General features: G+C 51.8%; 1 protein-coding gene across 1 annotated transcript; it reads left to right on the forward strand.

Moving 5' to 3' along the window:
- The first annotated feature begins 11,153 nt into the window (after nucleotides 1-11,153).
- On the forward strand, nucleotides 11,154-16,707 carry LOC128822177 (uncharacterized). Its single transcript, XM_054003810.1, has 6 exons — nucleotides 11,154-11,303; nucleotides 12,123-12,197; nucleotides 12,528-12,605; nucleotides 12,876-13,004; nucleotides 15,805-15,868; nucleotides 16,661-16,707. Exons 1-5 carry the CDS (start codon nucleotides 11,202-11,204, stop codon nucleotides 15,814-15,816), a joined length of 396 nt encoding a protein of 131 aa, XP_053859785.1. The 5' UTR covers nucleotides 11,154-11,201; the 3' UTR covers nucleotides 15,817-15,868; nucleotides 16,661-16,707.
- The last annotated feature ends 1,440 nt before the right edge of the window (nucleotides 16,708-18,147 follow it).

The following is an 18,147-nucleotide window of genomic DNA, read 5'->3' on the forward strand; positions in this document are numbered from 1 at the left end:
GGAAGAACATGTGCTACAGCTCATGCTGAGGCACACACTATAATGCGCTGCTCTATGGCACAAGAAATCCCCAGGACGTACTCAGCAGCCTCAGGAACTGCTTCTCTTTCTCCCGGCTTGAGAGGGCCGAACTGCTCACGCTCGGGTTTTCGGGCTGCGGAGAGGAGGCTTCTTCGGAGGATGCTGCTGCAGCGGCAGCTTTGATGGCAGATCCTGCGTCCATCTGAGACAAAAAATTTGTGTGTGTCAGAAAGGTGCCTGGCAGAGATGCCCCAGACAGAGCATTTCAAAGGCAAGCCCTTAGGAACAGCACTGGTGCTGTTAGGCTGCAAGCTGAGCTGCCAACTCTTCCACCTCCAGTCAAACCCAAACCAGCAGTCAGAGACCACAGCTTGTCACAGTCAGCCGTAGTAGAGAGTGCAAAAGGGAAAGAACAACTTCACACTTCACCCCGTTCTGAGGACTGCATTCACCATGGACAGGGACAACTTGCTCAGAATCTGTGTGGGTCACCATGCTCGCCTGAGCAAACCCCTCAAAAAACAAAGCCAGCACTAAGAGGCCAGCAGAAATACATTCAGAGGATTGCTGGCCCACCGGCCAAAGCACTAGCCCTGCTGCCCAGGGCAGCAGCTGAGATTCAGCGGCCCAGTAAGTGTCCTTCTGACCAGCTGCCATGGAGACCACAGAGCATGGCGGTCAGAGACATTGCCCCCATCCACCTGCTGCTCTGCAGGGGAAAGGCAGCAAGGGCAGAGACCACTTGTTGCACCACTGCAGTGCCTCCTGCTCTTTCACTCACCTGCTTTTCTTCAGCTGGGCTGTACTGCAGCAGGACCTTATGCATCCTTTCCATTTCTTCTTTGTGCCTCTTCTCCATGGCCTTCATCTTCCTCTGAGCGTCCTGCAGCTCTGCCTGCAGCTTGATATTCTGTCAAGAGGAATCTTACTGGCATCTGCAATCTCACTCAGGTCTCCTCTTTTGCACTCTCAAAAGCACTTGTGTTCAGCCACTTCCTTCTGCTTCTCTACCCAGCTCTAACCCTTCCATCCTAGCTCTTCTGCCTGCTGCTCAGCACTGGAGCCTGCCAGGCTCTGTGCTTCCAGTGCCTGATGAGGGGAAGACACACTTCCAGATGAAGTCCCAGCAATGCTCCCCAAAGAAAAAAATGGAAGCTTCATCCCTCCAACAACCCCCGTACCTGAAGAGTGCACACTAGTGACTTTGTGCCCTCCAGCACTCCTGCCCTAACAAGAAACCTAGGAGGAGGCCCAACACGTGTAAGGAAAGGAGAGATCACCTTCCTTCCCTGCTCTGATGGCTGCCTGTTTCCTGGCCCCCCTCTCTTCAGGATTTTTGTCTGTTCTCAGAGACTCTGGTCTCAAATTCCCCCTGCCCTTTGATCAAGGAAAAGCTGCAGATGGACTGCAGGACGAGGACGAGGCCAGCACCTCGATGACCCAGTCACAACACAGGCCACCAGCTGAAATACCAGCAACACGGGGCCTGTTGCAACTGCTTCAGGCTCAAAGGGAAGACTTCTGTCCACTGTGGAAGGACAGAAAGCAAGGAAGCCAGTTGCTGGCACTGCACTTGGCAGCAAGGTCAGCAGCAGTCTGCTGCATGGCACGAGGCTGTGGGGAAGACGCTGCCCCTTCGCTGCCATGCTTTGGGTGGCGACCACCCAGCCTCCTGGGGAACTTGGCTTATGCCCGTGCTCAACCTGTGGCTGCATATACTGTCCCAGCATTGTCCTCTGGGTCTTCACAGGCCTTCAAGTAGGAGCCCTTGGAGTACTCTGCTGCCCGGCCCAGCAACGTGTAGCCTACAGCAGATGCTTGCGACCATGTCACTGACTCAGGCTGCTCTTCTGCTAAGACAGCCCTCCAAACTTGCCTGAAAACTTCAGGGATGTATTGTTTCTTACCAGTTCTTCCTTCGCTTCCTCAGCAGATTGCCAGAGTCTCAGAGCCTTGCTGCACTGCTCTTCTGCCCAGCGGAGCTGTTGAGCCATGTCTTCACATTGCTGCTTGCTGAGAGATCTTACAGCCAGCAGCTCACGACGAAGGCCCCTCACATCCTCTGCAAACATGACACACGGCAACAGTCAGAGACTACACAAGCAGAGGAATCTGCTGACCTTAAGCCCTTTCAGTTTCAGGCCAGGAGGAAGCTGCCCTCAGCTCCTTCACTCCTCAGAAGCCCTGCAGACAGAGCTGGCTTCACAGCAGCTGCACTAGGCAGGGCGATCCCCAGAAACAAAGCGCACCAGCCTCTCACCCAGTATCGCCTCCTTGGCCTGCGTGGCTGTGCACACTTGGGCTTCCACACGGCTCCTGGCTATCTCCAGCTCTGATACGTGCTGCTGAGCCTCCAGCAGGCTGCTTTGCAGGCTCTCCTTCTCTGACCTACAAGTTGTGAAGACGAAGAGCAATTGTTCCTGGCACACAGGGGCAGTTTCTCCAGTATGATGTGCCTTAAGAACCCTACACCTTAGTATGGAAAACAGCTTGCATGGAAACTCAGGTACAGCAGGACAATTTTACCACTTCAAATAGCAAAGCAAGCCCCTCCAGGTGACTGGGCAGCCTTTCCTCATGATCTAGCCCAGCACAGAAAGCCCAGCTGAGTTTGAGCTCAGCGGACAAAGCTCAGATTGCCGTTGCCTGACTTATCACACACAGGTGGCTGTGCCCACAAAGTCTCTGCCAACGAGCAAAAGCCCAGCCTCTGCTCACAGCCCTCAGCTCATCAGCACTTCCAAGTCCCTCTGCAGGGGGACAGAACAGTGTTCTCCTGGCCGACCCGTCAATGTTTCATGCTATCCACGGTGTACGTATAGGTACTTTGTTTGCCAGGCACTCTCTAAGTAAAAGGGACTGAAGGAATTCACCAAACGATATTATTGGAGTGAAACCTCCAGCTTCTAGCAACATGAGTAGGAAACCAGAACCAGGTTTTTATCTGAACAAGAACTGTGTAGGAAAAGGAGAGATGGACAGGTATCCTGCCATTTAAATCATTGGAAGTTTGTGTACAAGAACACTTCGTACCTTGGCAAGCCTGGAGAGGAGGCACCGGTGCTCGGGGCGGCTTTGTGCCCAGCCAGCTCGTGGCAGGGCTGTGGAATCAAACGCCTAAATCCTGCAGTGCATGGGAAGATTGCCTTCCCGGTCAGCCTGCGCTTAAGCTGTGCTGTGCCCGGGCGCTGTCCATTGCCCTGGCGCTGTCCTTGCGGACGGTCAGTCCCGTTTGTGGCTCCGCGCTGCTTCGCAGCTGCCCGAGGCTCTCCCCCCTCACAGAGGGGTCCCGCCCCGCCCCAGGCGCCCCCTGGCGGCTGCCCCGCCCCGCCCGGCCCGCGCAGGGGCGCTCCCTTCCCATGGCGCCCCCCAGCGGCAGCCGCCCCTCACTGCAGGCACGGGGGCGGGATCGGGCCCTGCTGCTCGTCCTGGCGCTCGGCTCCCTTTTCCAAGAGCGAGCGCGGCTTGAAAGGAAGCCTTTTCCAACTGTGTCCCTCTGCTTTCCTTTGAGGGGGCCGAAAGTCTCCCCTGAAGGTGGGCCTAGTGCGTCCATAAGTGCTGACGCAGGAAAAGGCCCATTTGTTCTCCCACCAGCTGCCACTACTGGCTCAAAAGCAGCGCCCAGCTCTGGAAGGAGAAACAGCCCGCGGCACAGTGGTGCCATCCCTGCCCAGCCGGAGCTCTCTGGCAGAGCAGCAGCAGCAGCAGCAGCAGCAGGGCTTGCCTTGGCTTCACCTGGGAAGCCAGAAGCCTCCATAAATCAGCAGGTTCCCAGGCTGCATTGGCTACTGATGCTGGGTGAATCCTGCTAGCTCTGACTGCTTCCAAAAGGTTATAAAGGCAGCAGTATAGACATACATGTGTAAAACTATGGGGGTTTGTGTGCTATTATGAGGGCTGTCATGCTGATAGTGAGTGCCTCCTCCACAGCTTGTGTGCAGTACCATTGCTGGGCCACTTTCCTCCCCAAGCAGTCACCCCAGCTTCGTTCTCTGGCTCTGTTGCATCTCAAAGCTCAGTTGCCCAAGCTCCTGTGTTCCAGCTCTCAGGCTGGAGCACCAACCCGTGCTGTTGCACATGAACAAATGGTCTGTCTCCAGTTCACTGTGCTGGCAGAAAGCACTTTTGCTAAGACGTAGGACGTAGAAAGTAGAGGAAAAAATTGGCTGGAAACTCTTGGGGTGGGGGCAGGCTGCCAGAGCTTTCTGTTGCTTTCATTTGAGGAAACAGCAGTGTTTTGTGACTGGGGGGCAGAAAACAGTATGCATAGCTCTGTGGACTGTTTTGTAAGCAGTGCATGCTTGAAACTACTCCCTGATCTCTAGCCCTGAGGAAATGAGGGTCACCCACCAACATTTTAAAGCTTTGGGATTAGGACACTAGGACGGTGCAAATGTGGTGTCTGTAGATGCAAAGGCATTCGTCATCTAATCAGTCATTTCTTGAGCATTGTCCTGACTTCCAGTCTGACACACAGAGGGAATTTGCATCAGGACAATATGCAGCCTGGAAGGAAGCTTCTGAACTTTGGAAGGCTTGTGGTTGCTCTGTTTTCCTGAGCCTGCCTTCCTAAGGTGTGCCCACCAGCTGAGCTATTTGGTCTCTGCCTCAGGGTCTCCTCCTTTTTCGGTGGGACTTGCCCATTTTGCCACATTGGTTTCCTCCCCCCACCAGCTTCTCCGGTGTCCCGCACTGGGATTTGATTTCCTGTTCCTTCTTTCTGTGTGTCCATTAGAGTCAGATCTCTGTGACTCCCAGATGTGTGCCCAAGAAAGCTGCCAGAAGTGAGTCACAGGCCCCAAAGGCTTCTTTGAGGTGCTGTGATTGTGCAGCAGCAGTGTGCTGTGTGTGCAGCAGGTTGTTTACTTGGCTTTTTCTCCCCACTTAGGTGTCATTCTTCCTTCAGCGAGCCCTACAATTTGCTGGTTGATGTCAGCCATGCAGAAATGGGCAGGAATGGCAGGCATTCCAATGTAGGGAACTCTCTGGGATATTAGCAAAGCACGATTTCACTCACAGAATTTAAAAGCAAATTTAAAACTGGCTTTAGTCAGAAGCACTGCTGGCCAAAAGGGCACGTGGCCTTTGGTTTCCTCACATCCTGGTTGTCTCTCAGTGTTCAGCTTGGTGTACAGGGTGGGTGTATGTGCTTGGTGCCTGTTTTGTGTTACTCTTGGTTCCTTTGAGCTGTGGGTTTTGGACTGCAAGGGGGTTTTGTGCTGCTTTGGGGCAGAGGAGAACTTTCCGGGCTTTTCTTCTGTCTTAGCTGCTGAGAAGGTTGGTTTGCCATGCATGAATTCACAGACCAACCCAGAGCAGCTGCTATTGTGATGTCAGCAGAGGGCTGCCACATCACAGCGCTGTCAGCAGGAGGTTTCCTGGTGCCCGCAAGGCCTCAGCGTCCAGAGCAGCCCTTGGCACGCTCGTGGCAGGAGGATCACCTCGACTGTGCTGTTCTCAGATTACAGCGGGTGTCCTTTTGCTTCTGTATTTTCTTGCACAGTCCGTAGAGTCGTGCAAGTGTCCTGTTGCTCCCCTTTTTCCTTGCACAGTCTGGGGACTTGTGCAAGAGGGGGGTTTTTTCTATTTTTTTCCTGGCCTACGGACTCGAGCAGCACTGCTCAAACGATGGAGCGAGTCCGTAGAGCAGTCAGCAGCGCCTTTTCATTGGCGGCTTCTCGGAAAGCTTTTCATCGTTTGACTGGTAAATAGAAGTTTTTCCTTGGGGCAGCACGTTGAAACAAAAATGGCATAAAGATGCCGTGTGTTTGGTAAAGCTCCTGTCAACAGCTTCACCTAAAAAGGGGATGTCTCTTGCCCAGCAGGGTGTGGGAACCTCCCAAACGCAGACTGGGGGAGCTTTGCAGGTGTCCTTCTAGAAACTGTTTGGTTCTCTCCAGAGCTGAGGAAAAGCATCTTTTTTCTGCATACCATCCTTCAAGGGTGTGCCTGTCTAAGTGGGCCCCCTGTGTGTGCTACCAGAGCAACTGGCTTTGCGCTGAAGGGCAAAGTGCCGAGCAGTTTGTGTGTGCTCCTGAACCCCGGAGCTGGGCCTGTGCTGTGTCCCAACAGAAGTGCAAGCGCTAAGAGGGGCTTGGTGGGAGCTTTTGTGGGGAATTGTTTACAGCAAGCGTGTGGGACATGCTGCATGCAGTTTACAAAAAGAAAGAGCAAGTCCAGGAAAGAGAGGAGAAAAAAGCTGCTTTAGCTGCAGGCTGCACAATGAGCTTCAATGTAGGCACTGACTGCTAAGGAACAATTTGCATCTTCTCAGCCAAGTTTCTAGGTCCTTAGTGGCAAAGCCGAGCAAAAGGTAGACACAGCCTAGGGTATTGGCCTGCAGTCTCGCTTGCTGTGCTAAAGAAGTGTTGCTCCTGGAGGGATTGGTTGCGAAAGGAAAATGCTCTCTGCTTGGGTGGACTTGTTCTGTGGGATTCCTCAGCACAAACAGATTTCTAACAGCACCTGGTTCATTTTCCCTTGTCCCCGGCAGGTTGCCTCAGACGTGGAAGGAATCGAGTGCACGTTTTGGTGAGTGGGATGGGCACCCTTGACATTCCTGGTGTCTGAGGATTGTGGAGAAAGCTGTGGCCTTGGCCTGTTGCAGTAGAGTGCCAGCCTGGCTGGCCGAAAGAAAGTCCACTAAGTCGATGTGTGCATGAACACTACCAAAAGGATTCCATCCGTTTCCTCTTTTTCCACGGAAGAGGTTATAATTAATGAAAGTCAAGCTTTGCAGACAGGAGGCTGCATGCTGATTGTAGGCAGGCTGAAACATCTCCTTCAGAAGCATATGCAATCCCGTCCAAACATTAGTCTCATTAGTGCACTTGAATTGAGTTTGAATGACTGAGCATCCCACTTGTCTCCAAATTCATGACTTCTGCTGAAGAGAGCTGAGGATAGAGCTCAGGAGACATAAGGTTCTAAATGACAGGTTACTCCCTGTCCCTCACACTGCTGCCTGTCTGCAGAGCACCTCCTCTGGCTCTCTCTCTTCCTCTGGAGGCTAAAGGGGAGGTGTCCTGTCAAAGGACAACAAACCTCCACGTGTCGTCAGTGCAGGGCCTGAGCATCCTGCACCAAGGAGTGGCAGCTTTGGTTGGGTCAGTGCAAAGCTTTGGTGCAGTGCAGAGCTGCAAGGTTGTGAGCAGGCAGCACTTGCCCTTTGTGGCTGAAGATGCTGTGGGCTGGAGTCCTGCCATGACCTAGCTCTTCAGCCCAGCCACTGACCCGTGGGAAATGGGATCTGAACTTTCCCATGCAGGCACCATTTTCCTGGCATTCTCACAGGGACTGGGAACTTCCCTTGCTGTGAGATAAGCAGTAGCATGATGTCCCTTAGTGCTACTGGTGCAAAAGTCAGCCCCTTTGTGCACAGAGCCTGTGCAGGCTCCCTGTTGTCAGCAGAGGGAGAGGTCCCAAGGCGCAGTTCACCGCCTTGTGGGCTACGGAGGAGCCACTGCTGCCTGCAGGGACCTACCCCTCTCCATGCCCTGTCTAGGTAGCTACAGTCACTGCTTCGACTACACCCTTAACTGTGACATGAGCCAAGTTTGTTGAGAAGAATCCTGAGCTGCTCTGCATGGCAGAGACAAGGTCTGTCTGTGAAGGGCTGGAATGCAGTTCCTATTGGCTGCTCTCCAAGGCCTGAAATCCTGAGGGGAAGCCAGCTGACCAGAGCTGAGCAGGGAAGTATTCCCTGCTTCTACTCAGACACTTCCAGAGCAACTCAAGGGTTAGTTGGGACATAAACACCACCTAAACACCACCTCAACAGCCCCACACACGACAGATTTTGCCTTCACATGAGCTGTGTCTCTGCTTGCTGTTTCTGCCAACTCTCAGGAGCCAACTTCCCTGCTCCTTATTGCTGCTTTGTGGTTTTCCCTGCCCATTCCTTGCAGGTCCCTCAAGGAGAGGTCCTCGCCAGTCAGGACTCCTCGGTCCAGGCAGGAGAGGCAGAGCGGCAGGAGAGCACGGATAGAGTGCGCGGCGCTCAGGAGTTCAGGTATGTGTTAAGCTTTCTCGCTTTCTCTGAGCAGGGGTGGGCGTTGCTGGGCTTTCGGAGGCCCAGGGTCAAAGAACAAATTTGGCTTTCTCATAGTTTGACTTGCTCAGCACAGCCAGGAGAAGGCAGCCCAGGGCAGGTCTGGCTGCCGACTGACCTAGAGCATAGCTGCCTCCTGGGACTCACTTCTCAAACCTTGACTAAAAGCATTCTGAACTAGATGAGAGTTAAAACAAGGGAGGTTCAGGCTGAGCTTAAGGAAAGCAAAGCATTGACCTGGAAAGACAATCATGCAGCAGAACAAGTGCCTCAGAGAACATGTACAGATTCCACCCCTTGAAAGTTGGAGGCCCCAGGTGCATAGAGCCTTGAGCAGCCTGTCCAGATGCTGACCCCAATTGCTTGGAGCTGAAGACTAGGCTAGAGGCTTCCTGGGGTCTCTGCCAGCCTAAACCATCTTGGGATCCTGTGATTATTGAATTGGAAAATCGTACCCACCACCTCCCCAAGCTGCAACTTGCAGGCTCTTTCCTTGTTTCACTAGTGAAAGCAAGAGTAATTGTGGGACTACTCATTTGGACTTACCAAGAGGGTCTTAGCCGAAGAAAAGCTTTTGCAAGTCCGGTATCCACTGTATGGGAAAGGAGCGTTAGACCTAGCAGGCAGGAAGCTGTTACACTGAGAGTACCAGAGCTTTCTGCAAATGTTCTGTGGCTTCTGGAAGCTTGTTTGACTTCCTCAGTGGCGACTCTTTCACCTGCACGAATGACAAAGAGAGATGCTGGTCTAGAGAGGGAATTGCAACATTCTCTTGAGGTGGAAGTAGAGGGCTGTTGGAAGGCCCCGAGACTGCCTTATGTGGGGCATGGTACGTAGTGCTGGTTTTGCAAGGAGACTGTGTTGCAATTAAAGGCTTGTTTGTCCGTCCCCTTGTTGTAGATGGAAGCAGTTGTCTGCATTTGAGGGAAAGCACCACTCCTCACTAGAGAGGGTGTTTGAAGTGGCAGCACAGACAGCGGAGGAATCACAGCCTCAGAGGGATCTGCTGAAGGAAGCAGTTCCTCTGGCAGCGCCAAAGGTACGCTCACCTTAATCCTAGGCAGCACCTGTGGGAGAGGGATTGGTCCTAGCCAGACCCCCCTGAATGCTGCTTCTGGCAGCAAGCTAAGAGCGAGACTGTGTTGTTGTTGTTGTTGTTGTTCCTCTTGAAAAATGGTGCCCCCCACTTGCAGGTTTGCCACCCGCAGCGGCCAGCCCACAGGGGTCTGGAGAAGCTGCTCCAGGAGTTCTCTCGCCAAGGGCACGCACTGTCCCAGGTGTGCAGAGAGAAGGCGGTGCTGGCGCAAGAGAACGCTGCCCTGGAAGCCCGACTGGCAGCCACGGAGCGGGACCTACGAGGCGTTTCAGAGCAGCTGGCAGAGGCCAGGTAAAGGCAGGGAGGGGACATGATTGAAGGTCTGGAATTACAAAGGTGGTGAGCATTATGTCAGGATTTACTGCCTCCTGTGTGCTCTCCTGATGTTTCTCAGACAGGGAGGCAAAGAAACATGAGAAAAAAGTAAAGGATACTGTGATCTGAATGTTATTTTTCTGCCAACTCAAGCTCTCCAAGCTCTTTTGGGTGCCTGCTTGGGACCTCTTGCACATTCCTGTGAAAAGTGCAAAGAAAACCAACTTGGCACTGAATTGAGTACCAAGGAAACTGTGCAGATGTTTCCTGAAACCAGAGGTTTCCCTCTGGTTTTGCTTTCTCCTTCGGTGCATCTGAACATCAATTTTTCCTTGCCAAGTAGTTTGACATGGGATTTTCAGAATTCAAGGCTCTTACATGGGAATGTTGTGAGTAGGGTGCTGACACTTCAGCTGAAGATGGAAGGTCATGCTGAAAAAAAATCTTGAGACTCTTCAGAGCTCACTCTTGTGGAGTATGATGCAGGACCTAGAGTAGCTTATTAGCAGCAGCAGCAGCAGCAGCAGGGAAAGGTCTTGTGACTTCTCAACAGTCTCTAGGGATTCTTGCTGCGCACTGATACTTGCCCACTTGTCCACCCACCTCTGTAACCTCTGTCAAGGTCCCTTTGGCTGGTCCCTCTTCCTTTTTAAAGAGTGCCAAGTCATTTGGGCACTACTGGCTTAATTAGCCATAAATAAAGGTAGCAAGTGTTCTTGTTCACAAATTTCCAGTGATTTAAATGGCAGGATACTTGTCCATCTCTCCTTTTCCTACACAGTTCTGGTTTCCTACTCATGTTGCTAGAAGCTGGAGATTTCACCCCAATAATATCGTTTGGTGAATTCCTTCAGTCCCTTTTACTTAGAGAGTCCCTGGCAAACAAAGTACCTATACGTACACCGTGGATAGCATGAAACATTGACGGGTCAGCCAGGAGAACACTGTTCTGTCCCCCTGCAGAGGGACTTGGAAGTGCTGATGAGCTGAGGGCTGTGAGCAGAGGCTGGGCTTTTGCTCGTTGGCAGAGACTTTGTGGGCACAGCCACCCGTGTGTGATAAGTCAGGCAACGGCAATCTGAGCTTTGTCCGCTGAGCTCAAACTCAGCTGGGCTTTCTGTGCTGGGCTAGATCATGAGGAAAGGCTGCCCAGTCACCTGGAGGGGCTTGCTTTGCTATTTGAAGTGGTAAAATTGTCCTGCTGTACCTGAGTTTCCATGCAAGCTGTTTTCCATACTAAGGTGTAGGGTTCTTAAGGCACATCATACTGGAGAAACTGCCCCTGTGTGCCAGGAACAATTGCTCTTCGTCTTCACAACTTGTAGGTCAGAGAAGGAGAGCCTGCAAAGCAGCCTGCTGGAGGCTCAGCAGCACGTATCAGAGCTGGAGATAGCCAGGAGCCGTGTGGAAGCCCAAGTGCGCACAGCCACGCAGGCCAAGGAGGCGATACTGGGTGAGAGCCTGGTGCGCTTTGTTTCTGGGGATCGCCCTGCCTAGTGCAGCTGCTGCGAAGCCAGCTCTGTCTGCAGGGCTTCTGAGGAGTGAAGGAGCTGAGGGCAGGTTCCTCCTGGCCTGAAACTGAAAGGGCTTAAGGTCAGCAGATTCCTCTGCTTGTGTAGTCTCTGACTGTTGCCGTGTGTCATGTTTGCAGAGGATGTGAGGGGCCTTCGTCGTGAGCTGCTGGCTGTAAGATCTCTCAGCAAGCAGCAATGTGAAGACATGGCTCAACAGCTCCGCTGGGCAGAAGAGCAGTGCAGCAAGGCTGTGAGACTCTGGCAATCTGCTGAGAAAGTGAAGGAAAGAAAGATCATGCAAAAACTGGTAAGAAACAATGCATCCCTGAAGTTTTCAGGCAAGTTTGGAGGGCTGGCTTAGCAGAAGAGCAGCCTGAGTCTGTGACATGGTCGCAAGCATCTGCTGTAGGCTACACGTTGCTGGGCCGGGCAGCAGAGGGCTTCAAGGGCTCCTACTTGAAGGCCTGTGAAGACCCAGAGGACAATGCTGGGACAGTATATGCAGCCACAGGTTGAGCACGGGCATAAGCCAAGTTCCCCAGGAGGCTGGGTGGTCGCCACCCAAAGCATGGCAGCGAAGGGGCAGCGTCTTCCCCACAGCCTCGTGCCATGCAGCAGACTGCTGCTGACCTTGCTGCCAAGTGCAGTGCCAGCAACTGGCTTCCTTGCTTTCTGTCCTTCCACAGTGGACAGAAGTCTTCCCTTTGAGCCTGAAGCAGTTGCAACAGGCCCCGTGTTGCTGGTATTTCAGCTGGTGGCCTGTGTTGTGACTGGGTCATCGAGGTGCTGGCCTCGTCCTCGTCCTGCAGTCCATCTGCAGCTTTTCCTTGATCAAAGGGCAGGGGGAATTTGAGACCAGAGTCTCTGAGAACAGACAAAAATCCTGAAGAGAGGGGGGCCAGGAAACAGGCAGCCATCAGAGCAGGGAAGGAAGGTGACCTCTCCTTTCCTTACACGTGTTGGGCCTCCTCCTAGGTTTCTTGTTAGGGCAGGAGTGCTGGAGGGCACAAAGTCACTAGTGTGCACTCTTCAGGTACAGGGGTTGTTGGAGGGATGAAGCTTCTATTTTTTTTCTTTGGGGAGCATTGCTGGGACTTCATCTGGAAGTGTGTCTTCCCCTCATCAGGCGAGACAACAGCTGGAACAACAGAGGTTGGAGGCGCAGAAGAAGATGGAGCAGCTGGCAAAAGCCCTGACAGAGGTACAGAGGGGACAGGAGAACAGGCTGCTTGAGATGAAGCAGTAAATTGCCATCATGCAGCCTGGGCGAGAAAAGATAAGAACCAGAGACAGTCAAGAGGCACAGAGTGTGAAAAGAGAGTTTGTGTGTTGTTTTGGACTCCTCTGGGCTCCTTCTGGGCACTGTTTCTCTGGACACTGTCTGTCTGGGTGGCATTGTCTCTTAGCTGGCCCTTGGTAAATACAACAAAGAGAACAAACTGCTTTTGGAAAGCGTCAGCACGTCAATCTTGGTTGCCACACAAGTGATGTGTGGGACGTTTAAAGCCGTCTTCTCTTTGTTTCTGTGCAGCTCCAGTGCCAGAATGCTGCTCTGTGTGATAACATGTGCCAGCTGAGGCAGGAGCTGAACAAGCTGAAGAAAGGGCAGGTGAGCCTGACTAGCCAGGTAGCAGAGGGAAGGACAGGGATGGGGGCATGAACTGGAGATGTCAGGAAAGGGGAAGCAAGGACTACTGCAGGCACTGGAAGCACAGAGCCTGGCAGGCTCCAGTGCTGAGCAGCAGGCAGAAGAGCTAGGATGGAAGGGTTAGAGCTGGGTAGAGAAGCAGAAGGAAGTGGCTGAACACAAGTGCTTTTGAGAGTGCAAAAGAGGAAACCTGAGCGAGATTGCAGATGCCAGTAAGATTCCTCTTGACAGAATATCAAGCTGCAGGCAGAGCTGCAGGACGCTCAGAGGAAGATGAAGGCCATGGAGAAGAGGCACAAAGAAGAAATGGAAAGGATGCATAAGGTCCTGCTGCAGTACAGCCCAGCTGAAGAAAAGCAGGTGAGTGAAAGAGCAGGAGGCACTGCAGTGGTGCAACAAGTGGTCTCTGCCCTTGCTGCCTTTCCCCTGCAGAGCAGCAGGTGGATGGGGGCAATGTCTCTGACCGCCATGCTCTGTGGTCTCCATGGCAGCTGGTCAGAAGGACACTTACTGGGCCGCTGAATCTCAGCTGCTGCCCTGGGCAGCAGGGCTAGTGCTTTGGCCGGTGGGCCAGCAATCCTCTGAATGTATTTCTGCTGGCCTCTTAGTGCTGGCTTTGTTTTTTGAGGGGTTTGCTCAGGCGAGCATGGTGACCCACACAGATTCTGAGCAAGTTGTCCCTGTCCATGGTGAATGCAGTCCTCAGAACGGGGTGAAGTGTGAAGTTGTTCTTTCCCTTTTGCACTCTCTACTACGGCTGACTGTGACAAGCTGTGGTCTCTGACTGCTGGTTTGGGTTTGACTGGAGGTGGAAGAGTTGGCAGCTCAGCTTGCAGCCTAACAGCACCAGTGCTGTTCCTAAGGGCTTGCCTTTGAAATGCTCTGTCTGGGGCATCTCTGCCAGACACCTTTCTGACACACACAAATTTCTTGTCTCAGATGGACGCAGGATCTGCCATCAAAGCTGCCGCTGCAGCAGCATCCTCCGAAGAAGCCTCCTCTCCTCAGCCCGAAAACCCGAGCGTGAGCAGTTCGGCCCTCTCAAGCCGGGAGAAAGAGAAGCAGTTCCTGAGGCTGCTGAGTACGTCCTGGGGATTTCTTGTGCCATCGAGCAGCGCATTATAGTGTGTGCCTCAGCATGAGCTGTAGCACATGTTCTTCCTCGCTTTGGTGTCAGACAGACCTTTTGGACTCCCTACAGAAGCCATTGTTGTGCTCGGAGGCAGCCAGGGAGCACTTGGGGTGTTCCTTTCGCCTTTGAGGGCAGCTGGGCGTGGGTGGGCTTTGCCTGAGCTTCCCTGTGCAATAAAGACAAAAGCAGGGATTGTGTCCTGAGCCGCAGTAGCCTGCAACCTATGCAGTGACCGAGTGAACATGTGTGTGCTAGTCTGGCCAAACGGATCAGAACAGTTGGCTTCCTAGATTCCCTTTAGACTCCTGACTTGTCACCAGTCATTGGAGACAGAATACATCAGTGAATTTGATTGGCTGTGCAGCTTGTTTAATGCTGGTGTTGTTTTTATGACTCTTAGCACTTCTCCTATTCCTTCCACAGTTGGTTTTGATAAGAATCCTCCATTTTGGTTAGCCTGACCTCCTTGAAATGAACATCAGGTGACAGCACAATTAAGAGAGGAAGAGGTCTTTTCAGTACGCCCTAGAAGTTAAAAAATGATATTCTTAGAAGAATCTTGAGGAATCAGAGAGGAAGAGTTCTTTTCAAAGTGCCCCAAAAGAAGCAAAACAGGATACTCTTTTTACAGTCCCTCTTTGATATCTTAGTTGTATGCTTAGGAAGATGCATCAAAGAAGGAAGCCTCTGCTGCATGTTCCTCTGGTACCAGGCACGCTGTACTGCTACTGCCCGCTGGTAAATACTCCTGGAATACTAAGCATTGGCCTCAATCCCTGCACAGATCGTAGTCTAGGAAAGCACACCAAGGCCTTGCTGATTCTGCAGTACAACTGAGTTGCTTCTTGCCACTGGTAATAGCTGCCAGTGCAGTGCTGTCAGAGAATAAGCGGTCAGGTACAGAACAGAGCCCGGTTTACTCAGCGTCTGCCACCAGCTGTTGGGACAAAAGGTGGATTGATCTACTGCTCTGTGGGTCTGAAGTCAAAGACAATCATGTTCTGTCTTGAGTGAGGTCAGCAGCTTGTAATGGGGCTCAGTCTGGCTCTGCCTTCTTCACAGTGGCTGTCAGTGGCCATTTGTGGGCTTTGCCGAGCTTTTTGTCATACCTGCCCTGCCACTGACAGCTGGTGTGACTGCAGAGGCTGGAGCCTTCCTTAGCTGTGAGGTTGTAGCTGCCGTCCCGTTGCTGCAGCTTTGCCTGGACTGATGAAAGGATCAGCATCTCATTTGTGCAGGTGTCTGTGTCACGGCAGGGCCTGAGGGGCGGTGCTGTCCTTGTTCCCCGTCTGGGCTGTGCCCATTTGGGAAGATGGGGCACGTGGGTGGTGTTCAAGGGGCTGAGTCCAGTGCCAGTGACTGCTGCACGCCAGGCTGAAGACAAGGACTTGTAGTTCTTCACTAAAGGGGGAATGGGCAAAGTCATCTTCAGAACTTAGCCTGCTCATCAATGAAGAGGGTCCTAATTCTTAGAGTCATTGTTCTTGGTTATAGCATGAGCTGCTGCTCTCTAAAAATGTCAAGGCATTCTTTAGGCAAACTGCTGAGAGGTAGAGAAGGTGCCCTCCTCTGCCAGAATTCACTTTGCAATATTCTTTCTGCTCTGGAAAAAACAGCAGAAAAAAATTGATAAAAATTCATCCCATATCTGAGGGTGCATTGAAACTTTGGAAGTATGAAAGCTTTTGTTGAATCTCACAAGAGAGTGTTTCTTCCCAAGAAAATGAAGTGTCCTGATTTTCCAGCCCTCCTTCCTGTTTCTGGATGACAACCACTTGCCTTGGTGCCTGTTCTTTTCTGGTCTCTGTCTGCTCTGATGCTTTTCCCATGGGCTTAGTTTCCTCTCAAGGCAACCCTTCAATGGAGTGTGGAGAATCAGGCTCTGTGCAGGCCAGGTGTGCTGCAGAGCTGCCTGTCTTGCTGGGGCTGCTGTTGTTGTTCTTGTTGATGTGAGTGGAACTGAGTTTCATATCTCCTGGAAGTCAGGATCTCTGTTTTGAAGTGTGCTTCTTGCATTTTGTTTTTCAGGGTGTGAGGTGAGTGTGGGAGATCCAGAGAAGAAGTACACTGGATGGAGACCTATTGGCAGTGGGTGAGTGCAGCCACGCTTACTTCTACAGAACCATGGGCCAGGTATTTTGGTGCTGCAATATCACATGGGAAGTCAGGCAAGCTGCAAGCATCTTCAGCCCCTGGCTTTAGTCTGTCCCTGTCTCAGTGCTGAGGCAGTACAAGGCATCATGAAAGATCACTGGATGCTTGCCTGCCTCAAGGAGCAGGACCTGGAAGCCTTCCTGTCCCTCAAACATGTGGCGCCAGTTTGCCTATTTTCCCAGGAGACATGGTTTTGTATGATTCAAAGTAATTTGGCCACACTCATGAAGGAAGAAGAACCTGAGAGAGCAATGTCCCACCTGATAGCTGTCAGATAGCAGCTGTCAGTAGCATTTCTTAGTAGTATTTTGCTGAAAACAACATTCCGTGGTCAGGAAAATAAGAAAGGCTGTGTGGTGTTGCCTGAGTTTGGCAGGTAGGATGAAAAGAGAGTGGTGAGAAGGCCCAGCAGGACTGTATGTTTCATTGCCTGGAAAGGCATGCCACAGGCACAGATGCCAGAAGGAAAAGGCGAAGAAAACACCCGCATGCACAGTCTAGTGTGTACATTTGAGATTTGTAGCAGCCCTTTCTCTTCCAGTTGCACCCAGCTTTTCCCTTGGACACTCTGCGTGGCAGAGGGCTGCTGGGCTGCTGTGCCTTTGGCTGAAGAGTAGACAAAGCCCGGTGGTTTTGAGACACTGCAGGCAGCAGAGAGCTCCTGCCTGGGCTGCCTTTTGCTTCTCAGCACTGACCAACTTCTCTCTTCTTGCCACTGTTCTGTTTCCAGGGGGTTTGGAACCGTTTATAAGGCCTTCAACGCTGCCACAGGACGAGCAGTAAGTGCCAACAGCCCATTCAGATTTTGCAGCCCTTGAGTGCTTTCCCTTGTGATGTGATCCGTGGCCAAAGCTTTGGGCCACCTGACTCTTTGCTGCAAAGGCTGTCCCACAGAAGCAGCCTGTCCAGAGGCAGGCTGCAAAATGCATTTGGGACAGACTTTGTCCTCCCTCCCTACCTGAATGAATGCAAGGATGGCGCTGGTGCCTTTCAGAGAAGGACACGCTGGCTTGGACTTCCTGGATAAACATGCATAGATTAGCAGATGGCAAGAGCCGTCATTCCAGCCCAATTCCTCTTAAGCCCAGGTTCAGACACAGATAGGATTTCCCATTGTTTTCCATCACGTGGTTCAGTTTGAAAATATAATGCAAGTCCTAAAGAAGGAGAGATCTTGCCTGGAGCAGAGTTTTGCCTTTCAGTCCTAGGGAACCTAGTTCACACACACACACACACACACACACACAGATCAGAGAAGAAATTGATGAAGAGCCTTAAATAATACAACCTTGTGTTGATCCTGTGTTGAAGACATGGTGTCTTGGAGAGTGCCGCTGCTCTTTGGGACGATAAGTTCATAGTCCTTGATTCTTGTTTTTGGCTCTCAGCAAATACAACTGCATCTTTCTGGTAGTTCATTATCCACCTGCAGTGCTGCGCTCAGGAACTGCACTTGGAGGGAGGTGGAGGAGGCGTCCGAAAGCCCGAAGCCCTGCTTATGACCTGCCGTGCATCCATAGGGTACCACATAAAGGGTTATTCATTCTTAAAGCCACTAAAGAATTACAAATGACAATAATTCCACGGTGTAAACCATGTTCAAGATTGTTCTTCAGAGTTGCGAAGCCCAAACTGAAGAAGTTAGGATGTGCTAGGATTGTAACTTTACTCTGAGTCGCCTTGGAGTTCTTGTTTGGACAGCATGTTCCCCATCATGTAGGTGTGTGTTTCCTTTGGCACCCAGTCAAGAATGGCAGCCATCTCCAAAAGGCTGGTGAAAGCCCCTAGAAATGCTAACGTATTTCCAGTGGTTTCAATTTACCTTCACAGGAGCAAAATTACTTTTGGCTTGCAAAAGATGTGTAAATTATAATAGTAGTGATAAACAAAGTCTGTTTGAGAAGTCTGCAGGTGCAGAGAGTGCTGTTAGCGCTTTGTGGTTGATGGTTTAGTGTCCATTTCTACCGAGGTGACAAGGCATCCAGGCCCGTGAGTGCACGGAGAAAGAGGCTCTCGTAATGTCCGCTCCTGATGGCTTTTCAATGTCATTGTAGGTGGCCGTAAAGCAAGTTAATCTCCAGCGCCAGGGCTGCGAGGATGTGTTGAAGGAAATCCTGGTCATGAAGGAATATAAGAACCCCAATATTGTCACCTACCTAGAAAGGTAAATATTCTGGCAGAAAATGGATCTTTCAATTAACATCAATCTAGTCCTGC

This window comes from Vidua macroura, chromosome Z (assembly GCF_024509145.1).
Source record: "Vidua macroura isolate BioBank_ID:100142 chromosome Z, ASM2450914v1, whole genome shotgun sequence".
NCBI lineage: Eukaryota > Metazoa > Chordata > Aves > Passeriformes > Viduidae > Vidua > Vidua macroura.